The sequence below is a fragment of the Lampetra planeri genome, chromosome 1 (genome assembly GCF_965212315.1).
Source record: "Lampetra planeri chromosome 1, kcLamPlan1.2.h2, whole genome shotgun sequence".
In the NCBI taxonomy this organism is placed as follows: Eukaryota; Metazoa; Chordata; class Hyperoartia; order Petromyzontiformes; family Petromyzontidae; genus Lampetra; species Lampetra planeri.
The window spans coordinates 30,518,163-30,530,031 of NC_136107.1; the positions used below are offsets into that span (position 1 = coordinate 30,518,163).

General features: G+C 49.5%; 1 protein-coding gene across 1 annotated transcript; it reads right to left on the reverse strand.

The window, feature by feature from the left end:
* Positions 1-7,470: 7,470 nt before the first annotated feature.
* Positions 7,471-11,185, reverse strand: LOC144721101 (noggin-2-like). The gene has a single exon (XM_078598481.1). The coding sequence runs from the start codon at positions 10,802-10,804 to the stop codon at positions 10,118-10,120; it is 687 nt and encodes a 228-aa protein (XP_078454607.1). The 5' UTR covers positions 10,805-11,185; the 3' UTR covers positions 7,471-10,117.
* Positions 11,186-11,869: the final 684 nt, after the last annotated feature.

Below are 11,869 nucleotides of genomic sequence, written 5' to 3' on the forward strand. Positions count from 1 at the left end.
AATTGTAACAAAGGGGAAGAGAAACGTGACCATGAATGGCATCTCTGCCCTCCCGGTCCCGAAAATGTGCGTTTTTATTTGCGCTTAAATGTATTCTGTTAATGCATGTTTTATTTGCAGCTGTTTGTCTTCCAACACACATGACGTCTCATATCTTGGAAGATTGTGAAATATTAAAGTCGTTAACATAGAGGGTTGATAGATGAGTGTTTAGAGACAATTATGATACGTGATATATTTTTTACGATAGTTTTGGCAGCCCATAAATGTCTCCAAAACGTTAGCTTACATATCTCAGTGATGGAGAAAGATTGAAATTGCTGTACATCACCTGTCATTGTGAATGAAGGGACTATTGGGAAGAGAATTCTGGAATAGAACATCACATTTCTGTCCAAAACTCTCTAACGTCTTTCTCCGTCTTCCCCACTTCTAAAACGAAATTGAACCACGACAAACACAAACACATTCTCGCCAAGAAATACCACACGGACATTTGTATTTATCGAGCTAGAATATTGAAACTACGTTTTGACATTCATTAACATGCGGCGCTTGGATATTAGAATGTAAACATTGAGAGGCTATCTTAAAACTATAAACAAGTCTGCAACGTAAATGAATTTCGGCAAAGGGAGCATTAAATAGTTTGCACAAAATCACTTTTTACGACAAAACAAGCTGTCCAGTGTCCACTGATGAATGGCTTGCGGACACTTCTGAGACGAGCCAATGAGTAACTCCCCTCCACATATTGTTCTGTTTGTGTGTTTTGGAGGCTTTACGAGCATCTACCCCCATCCACACGAGGCCCCTCTCGGTCAGACACGCTCTCGTCTCGTTACCAAACCGCCGCCTTCCCATCTCAGAGGGAGCTCGACACAAAAAGGCCGATTGCTTTGGGGATAGGCGTAGATTTACAATTATTGCCGTTCCATTCTCACTAACTCAACCCCCCCCCTCACGCCAATAAACCACCCGAGTTCAAGTAGCTCTTCAGACACAACATGAAATAATAAAAACGGCCTTCATGCCCGACTCCCAACGCACTCTTTCCCACGGCGGCCGAAGGGAACATTGGACAATCTGCTCAGATATTTTTGGGAATCTGTGACCCCCCCTGGTGCTTTGGGTGGGTAGGGGGGGCAGACCAACTCCCATTCACCTCCCCTCCCTCCGGCTTCCCCCTTTGCCAATAAACTCGACAATGACAGTGCTCTTTATTACCTTTACACTTTTTACCAGACTCCAGCACAAGGCTGGACACAATGTCCACAAAGTTAGTCGAACAATTTCAGAGGCTGTTAAAAAAAAGAGTAGCAGCCATAATTAGAATAAAACAGGGCCTTTAGCCACTGTGGGTGATCCGGACATCCCCCGACACGACTGGAAACCACGAAGAGACCACCCGCAACATCTTAGCATTGTGCACGGATACAACAAAGTGGAGATCGTGCAGGGGAAATCGCCCTCTCCCGCTCGCTAGCTCGCACGTAGCTGAGTGAGTCTAAAGCGATTCTAATCCCGTGCCTCTGATTAGCGCCGTTGGCTATGTACGCTGCGCAATGAGTTCAACACACATACAGACTTACGATACAATATCACAGTATTTTATTTTAAGTCTGCGTGTTTTTTTATTATCTCTACCATTAACAAGGTGACATTCGTTTTCGATTCGTGCACATCATGATGGCAGCCGCGGTGTGGCTCAGGAGCTAAATGCCAATGTCTGCATCTACTAGCCACGACGAGAGGGCTTCAGCAGAGAGCTCGTGGAGTTTTGCTGTTCCTCTTCCTCCCTCCTCCGTTGAAGGAGCGCAGACTTCCGTGGCTTTTGCGATACGGTCACCAGATTGGGTGGCATCACCACGAGTCGCTCTAACTGTGGCTTGTCTTTATGCAACAGGGCGATATAGAAACCGATGACCGCACGTTAAAATACACAGTAGCGCACGCACAGCGTTCTCGGTGCCGAGTCAGTTGCCAGGTGTAGGACTCATCTTCACCTGCCGAACGCCCTTCACATCCAAAGATTGGCTTGTGCCCCCCCCCACTCCTCTGCAATAAATCTACTGGTTTCTCCCCGAACAGTTTCAGACAAGACATTCCATATGGTGCATGGCATGCTCTGCAGCCAACCATTTGTGATTTCCCAAGAGCCCTCCTCTTTCCAACAAAGTGGGCTTGAGTTTCTCCAGCGAAGTGAACGTCCATCCCCGACGCTTTGGGCCGGGTGCGGCGCTTCGTAAGAATGCCGGGCTTTGTGTCAGCGGTGCCGAAACGGCCGACTTGGCCGAAGGAAATCTCGCTAATTCCAATTGGTTCTGGAGCACGCGGAATTTTAGCGCTGCTGCTGCTGCCACCGATTGTCGTGCGAAAAGCCAATACAAAGACAGCCCGAATTATTACGAGAAGTACAAACACACAGAGATCCCCGAAGCAAGTGGTGCAGCTCGCCACACTTGCTCAGACAATAAGCCTTTTAGTAAATTAGTCTATGTTTGGTGCTGCTGCCAATACTGCATTTAAGACCGTTAATTAGCTTGTTCACATTGTTTCCATGTCAGACACTCATTATATTGAAGGCAAGGGGCTCTAAACGGAATACGATTGCCAATTATTCATCTGGGAAAACTTCACCGAGTTTCAAGACTCTTTGTCGGGAGAACCCTCTGCATTGGGGACGATCGGACAATGCCAATACTGTGGGATGAGACCGGAGCACCATGAGAACAGCCACACACACGAGAGGAAACACTCAAAGCTTCACAGAGGCAGACTCAATCCGCTAGCGGCCTCAATCCAGTGAGTGGACCACATCTCTCTGTGGACTGCACCCATTGCTGTACTGCAGTCTACAGGACTCTGACAGACCCCTCAGTCCATTTGCCAACGCCCTGGCAGTCAAAACCAGGATAAACCCATGTTTAGCTTTCGAGAACTGACGAGATTCGGTGTGTTGAGTGTGATTTGGTCATTTTGCAGGATACACACTTTCAATTAGGTGTTCTTTATTGAATGTCGCGAGAGGGCATTTATATTTGCTCACAATGAAGATCTGGCTGATGGTGGATAACTTTAGGAAAGGCACTGCTTTGAAACTCCTTTTTTGTCCAGAGATCAACAATCATGTTGTATAACTCGATGACACGGTTTTATCCACGTACCTCGACCTGGTATTCTCAACGTTCCTTCTGTCACAATCGTGTCCTGGTGTTGTCAGCCACTGTCCTGGTGTTGTCAGCCCTTCTCAGTCTGGCAGGTCCTCTACCATTCACCCACACTTCCACAACCAGTGTTGCTGATCATTATTGTTTTTTTTTTAAACTCATTAAGCATCAACATCAGCCATGATCGATCCACTGCTGAATGAAGGCCTCGCCAAGCTGTCACCATCCCTCGTGGTCTTGCAATGCAAATATCCACCCGGCACCCACACACATGAGCCCATCTCGCTCAGTGCTCCATCTCCACGATGGATGTCCTCTTGGGCGCGTTCTCTCCCCCAGGTGCCAACTCAGTTGCTAGTATTGCTCAGCAGCCAGAGTCTCTTCTAATATGGCCAATACGGTCAAAGTATGACGATTTTAATTACAAATTAATTAATTTACAGCCACTTGCCACCACCGCTGCGGGTGAATATCTCCCCAAGATGTGTCATTCGTGGAGGTTTTGTTTAACCATACTTCACAATCCGTGAGAGTGCGAGTCCGTGAAGAGACAGGCACAACACCGGTTTTGACACCACTCGCCACTGATGCTAGCTGGGGCTGGGAGTCTCACTCAAGTTATTGGGGTCCAACGCACAGTGCGTTAACCATTGCAGTAGCACTCCTCTCTACGCCCTATCTGCTGTCGGCCCATCAAGGAATGAACACGGTCTGTTTGCACCGCGCATTTACCAATGCCTAAAGAATCCATCACGTTTCCCGTGAACAAACTCCGCTGAGTTCACCACAAATGCTGTTCGTGAACTCTGGTGTGCGTTATTCAGAAACCAACCACTAAGAGGCGTCGTAGCCTCCTCAAAGTTATACATCAACGCATTCGTAGCATATTCCTACACGCTCTGCATCGAAGTACAATCCATTATGAATGATTGTCATTTAGCAGAGGTCGACCGATACAACTATCCACACACGCGCGCGCGCTTGGTAGTATGAACATTTGAAGAGGTGAGCCCGTGAGCTTCATCCCTGTAACCCTCTACACGATCTGCCGTGGTAATGACAATGCAAACCATACTCAGTCCACTACCACCACCTCCACCAAGGCTTTGATTGTCTCGAGCAGTGGTTCTTCTTAACCTGGGGTACAGTCACCCCAGGGGGTGCGAGATGCCCTTTCTGGGGGTGCCAGATTTGTTTTGGAAGGTAAATAATCGAAAGACAAATTAAGCACACGCACGTAAGTACAACTACTTCGTTTCGTCAAACTCTCCGTGTTTATTAATGTTACACCAAAGGGTGCAAGGCTGCAGTAAAGGTTAAGAACCACTGGCCTAGAATATTCCTGTTGTGCGCGAGTAAAGATCACTCAAGCTTTACATGTATTTGGCAATACGCTTTATCTTTAGCAGTGCACTTAACATTCAACCACGGAGTTCAAACTGCAGAATTGTAATTCCTTGATGATGACTGATACCTTAGCCTACATTCTACAATACCGGGCTATCACTCCAATGTGTTTATGATGTTAAATGACAAATGCTAACCAGAAGACCAGAACTTTGAGAGACATGCTGTAAAAGCGACTGTGTGTGTGAACAAAAGATACATTCCGTCAGAGAAAATCCAGTTAAATTCCACACGAAGTCATCAAGACAAAAATTCCGAGTGCGCTGTGAGGCCGTAATGAAAATACGGTGATTCTAGTGGGGTTATTTACAGCATCTTTGTGTCTCTCTGTACAAACTGTTAAGCGAGGAGATTCAATGCAATTCCAATGAACAAGAAGAAACAAATTTCGCAGTTAAAATTGGATGAAGGGGCTGGAGAAGTGGTGCCTTGGTGTTCGTGGCGCTGTGCTGTGAGCCAGGGCGACTCAAGATTTGATTCCTGGCCACTGATAACATCAGTGGCAAGTGGCATCTGCACGGGCCCCATCTCTCTCGCCATCCCTTCACCAGGCCACACCGAGCACTGCGGTGAAGTGAACGGTGAGACCCCCCCACGTGACCCACACACACGGGGAGACCTTCACGCAGCAAGTAGATTGGCAAAAGCGCTGAGAGTGATTACGCAGAGGTCGATTTACACAATTGAGAAGTTTGATCCGATGGTTTTTTTGTCCTTTTTTGCCGAGTCGCCCATGTAAATGTGACATTGTGAGTTGGCAGTAACTCTAAATCCTGTGCACACAAGGTGGGCAACAGGTGAACCGCTCCATCTTCCGAATTCAAACCGTTCGCGTTGTTCTAGAAAGCTAAAGGTCAGCATTCAGCCGGCAGTGTTTTTCAAGCCCTCGAGATGAAGTTGCACTGGCAATCGCATTGAGTTGCGATTTAGTTTTAGTGTCGATTCTTTAAAAAAATAAGTTCAAAGTGGCGTTTTTTTTTAATAGGCCGTGCAATTAAACGAGGGTCGAGAATGTCACACCATGGCGATCCACAGCGATTGTGTGTTTTATATTTCGTGTTTACATTCTCATGCTTTGCTTGCGACTTAAATCATGACCACCTTCGCCAGGTGAGACAGATGCAGAACAAACCGTTCCAAACTTTGTACCTCCTTAAAATAACCACCCCACGGATAGTCTTACAGTCCTACAAACCTCAGTACCAGCCAAAAAGCTCTAAGTGCGGAACAGTACATGTCCTTGTTATACATTATAAAACACATCCCCTTGTCATTTTATATACTGGATGAAGGCCTCCCAATACCTGTGTAGACCATGGAGGGGTTTTGACCATACTTCCCCACTCTTATCAGCGTGTGTTGGTGGAGGGAAGACGGGCCGGTTGAAATCACGAGCGACTGATTTTAGTCATAGCCAGGAGTCGAACTCAGACTGCCGGGTTCCTGTAGCGGTGACGAACACATATATCGAGTACTGCTCCACGGTACGTACAGGACTTGTTAAACGCTCCCATGATTGGTAGACCCCAACTACACTGCTAGCAGGTTCAATCCCCCATTTAAGTCCAGCTTCAAGAATGCCCCGTCGCTCTCCTTCTGAATGTGGCTGACTGGCTCTTCTCTCATCGTAGCACTTCTAACCAGCCTTATCTCAATACCTCTTCCACCTTTAAACCTTCACACACCATTCCCTTCCTAAATGTAAATAACCCCCCCTCACCCCACCCCGTCTTCAAACTATTCAGATGAACCTGGGCATTCCCTTGACATGGGACATCTCGTCTGTAAGGAATGTCTTGGGTGTGTATTTGGCACGTACAGCAGACACATAACGACACGTCCACAAACACTGGGTTGTTTTGTAAACGCGTCTCGATATTCGATCGCATTCGGACGCTCTCTGAATCAAAGTGTGTTGATTGTATAGCGGAACGCAACATTGGGGTGTAAGGCGCGCAGAGCATTGCGGAAGCTCGCGTACCACACCAACAACAATGGGCAAACCGCTGTTTGCATTCAGCTCATGAGCAGATCGCCGTACGCAAGACAAGAGTGGAATGGCTAAACATGGCTCCATGCCATTTGCCGTACCGTGGACAACAACCGGCCTGCACGGATTGCCTGAAGGAGACAAGTCCACGCGTGTGACACCTGTATGCTCGACACGCCCTTGGCTGTTTACCCACAGGGGCGAGGATAGGTTGAGAACACGCACGGCCATTCAACACATTCGTTTCAACTCAGTCCATCGTTGATCACGGCATCGTCACCAAACCTGACTTGATAATCATCATCATCATCACCATCGGCCACGCTGGGGGAGCGGCCAGAGAGAGATGAGCGGTGAGAGCGATGAGGAGTGTTCGCGCGGTTCGAGAGAGAATGAGAGCATCCACAAGAATGGTGGTAACTGGCCGGCGTCCGATGCCCTCCGGGCGCATCCACAAACGATGCTCTCCGGGCGCATCCTGTGGAAAGTCCTCGAGAGACACACACGCGCGCGCGCCCACGTGTAAAATGAACGAGGACTCACGCACGCACAACCCCCAAGGCGCGCGCACACACACGCGCCTCCACGCCGCAACGTGGTCGGGCATTTGATGGAGTCGGATAGGAGTTGTGAGCAGCCCATAGGTTAGGCGTGGTGGAGGGTTGGAGTTGGGATGTTGGAGAGGGTGGGAGGGGGGTCAATGTTTGGGGGGGGGGGGAGATGAGGATCTGAGAGAAGGGTGAAGTACACAACTCTGGGTGGGAGTCACGCGTATTCACCGTTGGGGTGTGGGGAGGCCGCGTCTCGAGGCGTTAGAAGATTGTGTTGGTGCAGCGAACGCTCTGACCCTGCAGCGCTGCCGTGCGGGGCTTTCTGTACCACGCATCGATTCATTGTGACGGCAGTAATTGAGCGTGCACTTTATTTAAAACGACACATCTGTGTGGCAGAAACGTGAAACAAACCATTGTTTTTTGTTATGCATTGCCAATTTTGTTTTTACAAAATATTTTAAATAGTCCATCTATTTTCGTAGAACAACATCGAAGCACCGTTATATACCCACGTGTCAATAAACATAGTTAACTTTCGTTCAATAAATACATAAACAATTGACTAATTAAATACATAAATAATTATAATAATCATTAAAAAACATGACACCACGTGCAGGCTATTTTCACAGTGGCGCGATTATCGTCTTACTTGATACTTGGCGTATTGGCTGTGCTGCTTGTGAATAGGGATCATATTGTCCATTGCTGCCCGCATAGACCAATCCGGAAGGCCACATTTTGCTCTGCAGATTTAAATTCACTGACTTGTTAACATCAATGCGAGGCTATAGTTCAGGTACGTGGAGCCAGACAGACAAAAAAGCACACACACACACACTCTCTTCCAAGATGTTAACCAAATTGTGTCCTCGTTACTATCTGTGGATTGTCATCCACGTTTCTTTCTCCCACTTTGCATTTGTCGGTTCACGACCTCTGCCAAACATTTGTCCTCGGAATATGAAATTACGAACGGAATGAGCCCGCCCGGCGCGCCGTTCGCTCGCCGCGTCCTCATCTCCGGGCCGTGCCGCGAATCTGCGCCCTGCTAACATCATCACGGCTCAAGCGCGCAGTAAATTTGTCCCCCTTATTGACGAATAGCACCCTCACGTAACGGGGGAGGGGGGAAGGGCCGCGGCAATCCGAAGCAATGCTTGACAGCTCGTCGCGTTTACGTTGCGAATCACGAGGGTGGTTTGTAACGCGCCCTGTGGTCAATTTCGCGGAGGTTAACGCAACAAAAAGAAAGAGAACGCGTATCGTTTACAACGTCCTGGAAACCCTGACCGGCTGTCTCAATTTTGCGAACAAAGAAGCCTGCAAGTTAGCAATCAATAGCGTCCATTGGCAGACAATAACGCCGTGAAAAATAAAAAACGCAGGCGCGCCACTGGTTATGATGTTCTGCTTTTGTTGTTACGTAACCAATAAGGATGCACGCCGATCCGATCGAAGAGTTTTACGCATTTTCAGAATATGAAGATGCTGCGTCGTGCGCGAGGCGCATTTTCCCCACAGCGGTAACACCAACGACAGACAAGCACAGGTTACATCGTGAGCGAAGTTCAGCACCGGGGAGCGAAGCGAGAAGAGATCATCGCTATGATTTGCCTTGAGCGACACCCATGCATGCGTGCGTGAGCACATAACTTGAAGGCAACCAACTCCTCGTCTAAAATGCCGAGGATTCCACACTGCTCGAGGAACGCACGCAATGCTTTCGCGGGCCGCCTAAAGGTGTCTCTCTTGAGTAAGGAATTGAAGCGTTTTGTTGAGCGTTAAGGAACGCAGCACTCAAACTTTGGAAAGCGACGGATGATGTCGGTGATGATGAATCGACCGCAACAAAGCTCAAAACGACGTGTATTTCAACCGACCTTGCGTTTAATATTGCACACAGAGCGCAGCAGTTAGCGATGTTTAGCCTCGCCTCATGGTGATTCGCAAGCGGAGCACTCATGGTTAAGGGGGTGTTATTTTAGTTCCCAATTAATGGTCTAAGCCGGCTATATATGGTCGCGTTAATGCTGCGAGACGCGCGTTGCACACGAGACACGACACTTGCGTGAGTATAGCGGAGGTGACTTTATGGAAGAATATTTGCATATTTCACATTACCTTTACATTTCAAAAAAAATTAAACATCTAGGCAAATAAATCGATAAATAAATATAACATATTACATTTACATTATCTCTTATTAACGTCAGTTTCCTTCTTTTACTTAATATTATTATCATCGGTATTTTTTGCAAGGTAACAAAATATGATGTGACGAGCAAACAATACGGTATATATGTACATATATATACCACGTGGGAGATATGTGTCCATTGTTCGTTTCGTTTATACTGTATACTTAGAAAAAATAACGAAACGACATCACCAAGTGGACAAGGCTACACGCAATTATCTCGAATCGCATCCAGGCCAGATGCTTTACTCCGCCAAGCAGCAGAAGTTATGTTGTCTTTTAATACATCACATCAGTCTCTTTACTCATTAGCTTTGTCTTTTGCTCCAATTCATTGCCTTTCTTCGTATTCTTGCTCTCCTTTCGTCGTCGATCGTCGTAGTCATCATCATCATAATCTCCTTCTTCACCTTGTTTTTTTTTTTAAAGTTCCATCCCAACATCGATGACATCCTCCACCCTTGTGCGCGCGCACTCTCTCTCTCTCTCTGCCACGGGGAGATAACGATGCACACATCCACGCGGATCCTCTCCGGACACGAATGTCATAGCAACTGAGTACGCGCGGGTGCGCGCGCGCGCACGCGCGGGTGCGCGCGCGCGTGAGGTCCCGTAGAGGCGCCGCCGCCTCCGTAGTCTTCGGTCTCCCCCCCCCTTCACCATCAGCCCTCCAGAGCTCTCCGGGACGTCTCGGCTCCTCGGCAACCGCAGAGATATCCGCTCGGCCTCAACCCGCAGCGACGGCAAGTGCGAAATCACCCGTACAAAAAAACACGCGTCCCCGGATGTCCCCCCATCAGCACGAGCATTTGCACTCGGTGAGGACGGGATATTGTATAGGAATCCACGTGCAGAACCTTTGCCGGCCCCATCCCTGGCAGTGCCACCGCAGGAACGTCTTGTTGCTGAACTTGACCGGCTTGCACACCATGCCCTCGGGGACGGAGCACGAGCGGGCGCTGTAGCAGCTCCCTTCCTTGATGTAGCGGGGCCAGAAGCGGACGTTGAGCTCCTTCCAGGAGTACACCACGGGGCAGGCGGTGTGCGCCCACAGCCACTGCAGGAACTTGCGGCGCGCCCGCTTGCCCAGCTTCAGCTTCTGGCCGTACAGCGTCTCCGTGAGGTCGAGCCTCTTGATGTCGCTGGGTATGGGCCCCGTGGGCTTTGGCTTCCTGTCCGCGGCGGTCACGGCTGCGGTGGTGGTGGTTGTCGACTCGCCTCCCAGCTGCCTCTCAGACTCGGGCGTCGCGATGGACATGAAGTTGTGGTCGAAGTTGCTGCCCAGCTTCTTGAGGAGCGCCCTCTCGTCCAAGTCCTTGGCCTTGGGGTCGAGCTCGGGGTCCGGGTCTTCCACCAAATCTATAACAGGGAGGTTTTCACTCGGGACCGGCCGCAGATGAAAGTAATGCTGGCACAGTCCTTGGTGATTCCTCATGAAGAATAAAAAGAAGCAGGCCACAAACAAACACTGCGACTGCTCCATTTGTTCGGCATACGCGAGTCCACCAAATTGAATCGCGTTCACAAATAGCTCAGTCCCGTACGGAGCCCGCTGCTTTTAATAGAACGGGATGGGATGTCTCCGTGCGGTTGCAGCGGCGCCGCACACCAAACCCACGAGGCGGCGGAGGTCCCGCGTTCGTTATTGGAGCCGCCTTCTCTCTCTCTCACTCACTCGCAAGCAATCTCCCGCTCCGGCTAATATAAGCGGGCCAGATTCACGGCAGATGCATTTAAAACGCCATGGCAACGTGTGGCTCCGCGCAGCGACAACTTGTCTAGACGGCGTGGCTTTGAGTGGCGTGAGACGAGCGCGCAGCCCATTGAGCGGCGCCCCCGATGCGTATGCCACTCGCCGTGCGGCGCCCAGCACACTGCGCTCCACTGTTGCGCGTCGCGGGCAGGCGGGTCTCCTTCCCGTCACACACACGCACGCGCACGCACGCGCACACACACGCACACACGCACGCGCGCGCGCGCACAGCAGAGGCGCGCTCACACACACACACGTACAGATACACGCGCGCACACACACACATACAGATACACGCACACACACACACGTACACACACACACGTACAGACACACACACGTACAGATACACACACACGTACAGATAAACGCACACACACACACGTACAGACACACACACACTCACTCACTCCACGCAAGCGCGCTGTTTACGAGAAAGAAAAAAAAGTGCACGTCCAGGAATGCTCGTTGATTTTTTTTACTTCTTCCCTCCTCCTCCTGCTGCTGCTGCCTTATTCCAGAAGTCTAGAGGTTTTGTTCAAAGCAGGTCAAGCGCAACTCGCCTTTGCGCGCACGGCAGAATTATCTCACTCCAAGCGCAGTCGCTCCCGCGCCTTCTCCCAACAACTCATTTAAGTACTTACGCACTTTTTTGTATGCCCTCTCCTGTCCTTACTTTTTTTGTTGTTGAGGTGGGGGGTGGGGGATTGGGTGGTGCTGGTGGGGGGGGTCTTCGGAGAAGGGGAGGCGGAGTTTGTTTTGTACCGCGCCTATTTGTCAGAACGGAGCGGTGCG

Bases quoted from the DNA above. Each gene is read 5' to 3' on its own strand.
- LOC144721101 (XM_078598481.1), bottom strand. From the start codon at position 10,804: ATGGAGCAGTCGCAGTGTTTGTTTGTGGCCTGCTTCTTTTTATTCTTC.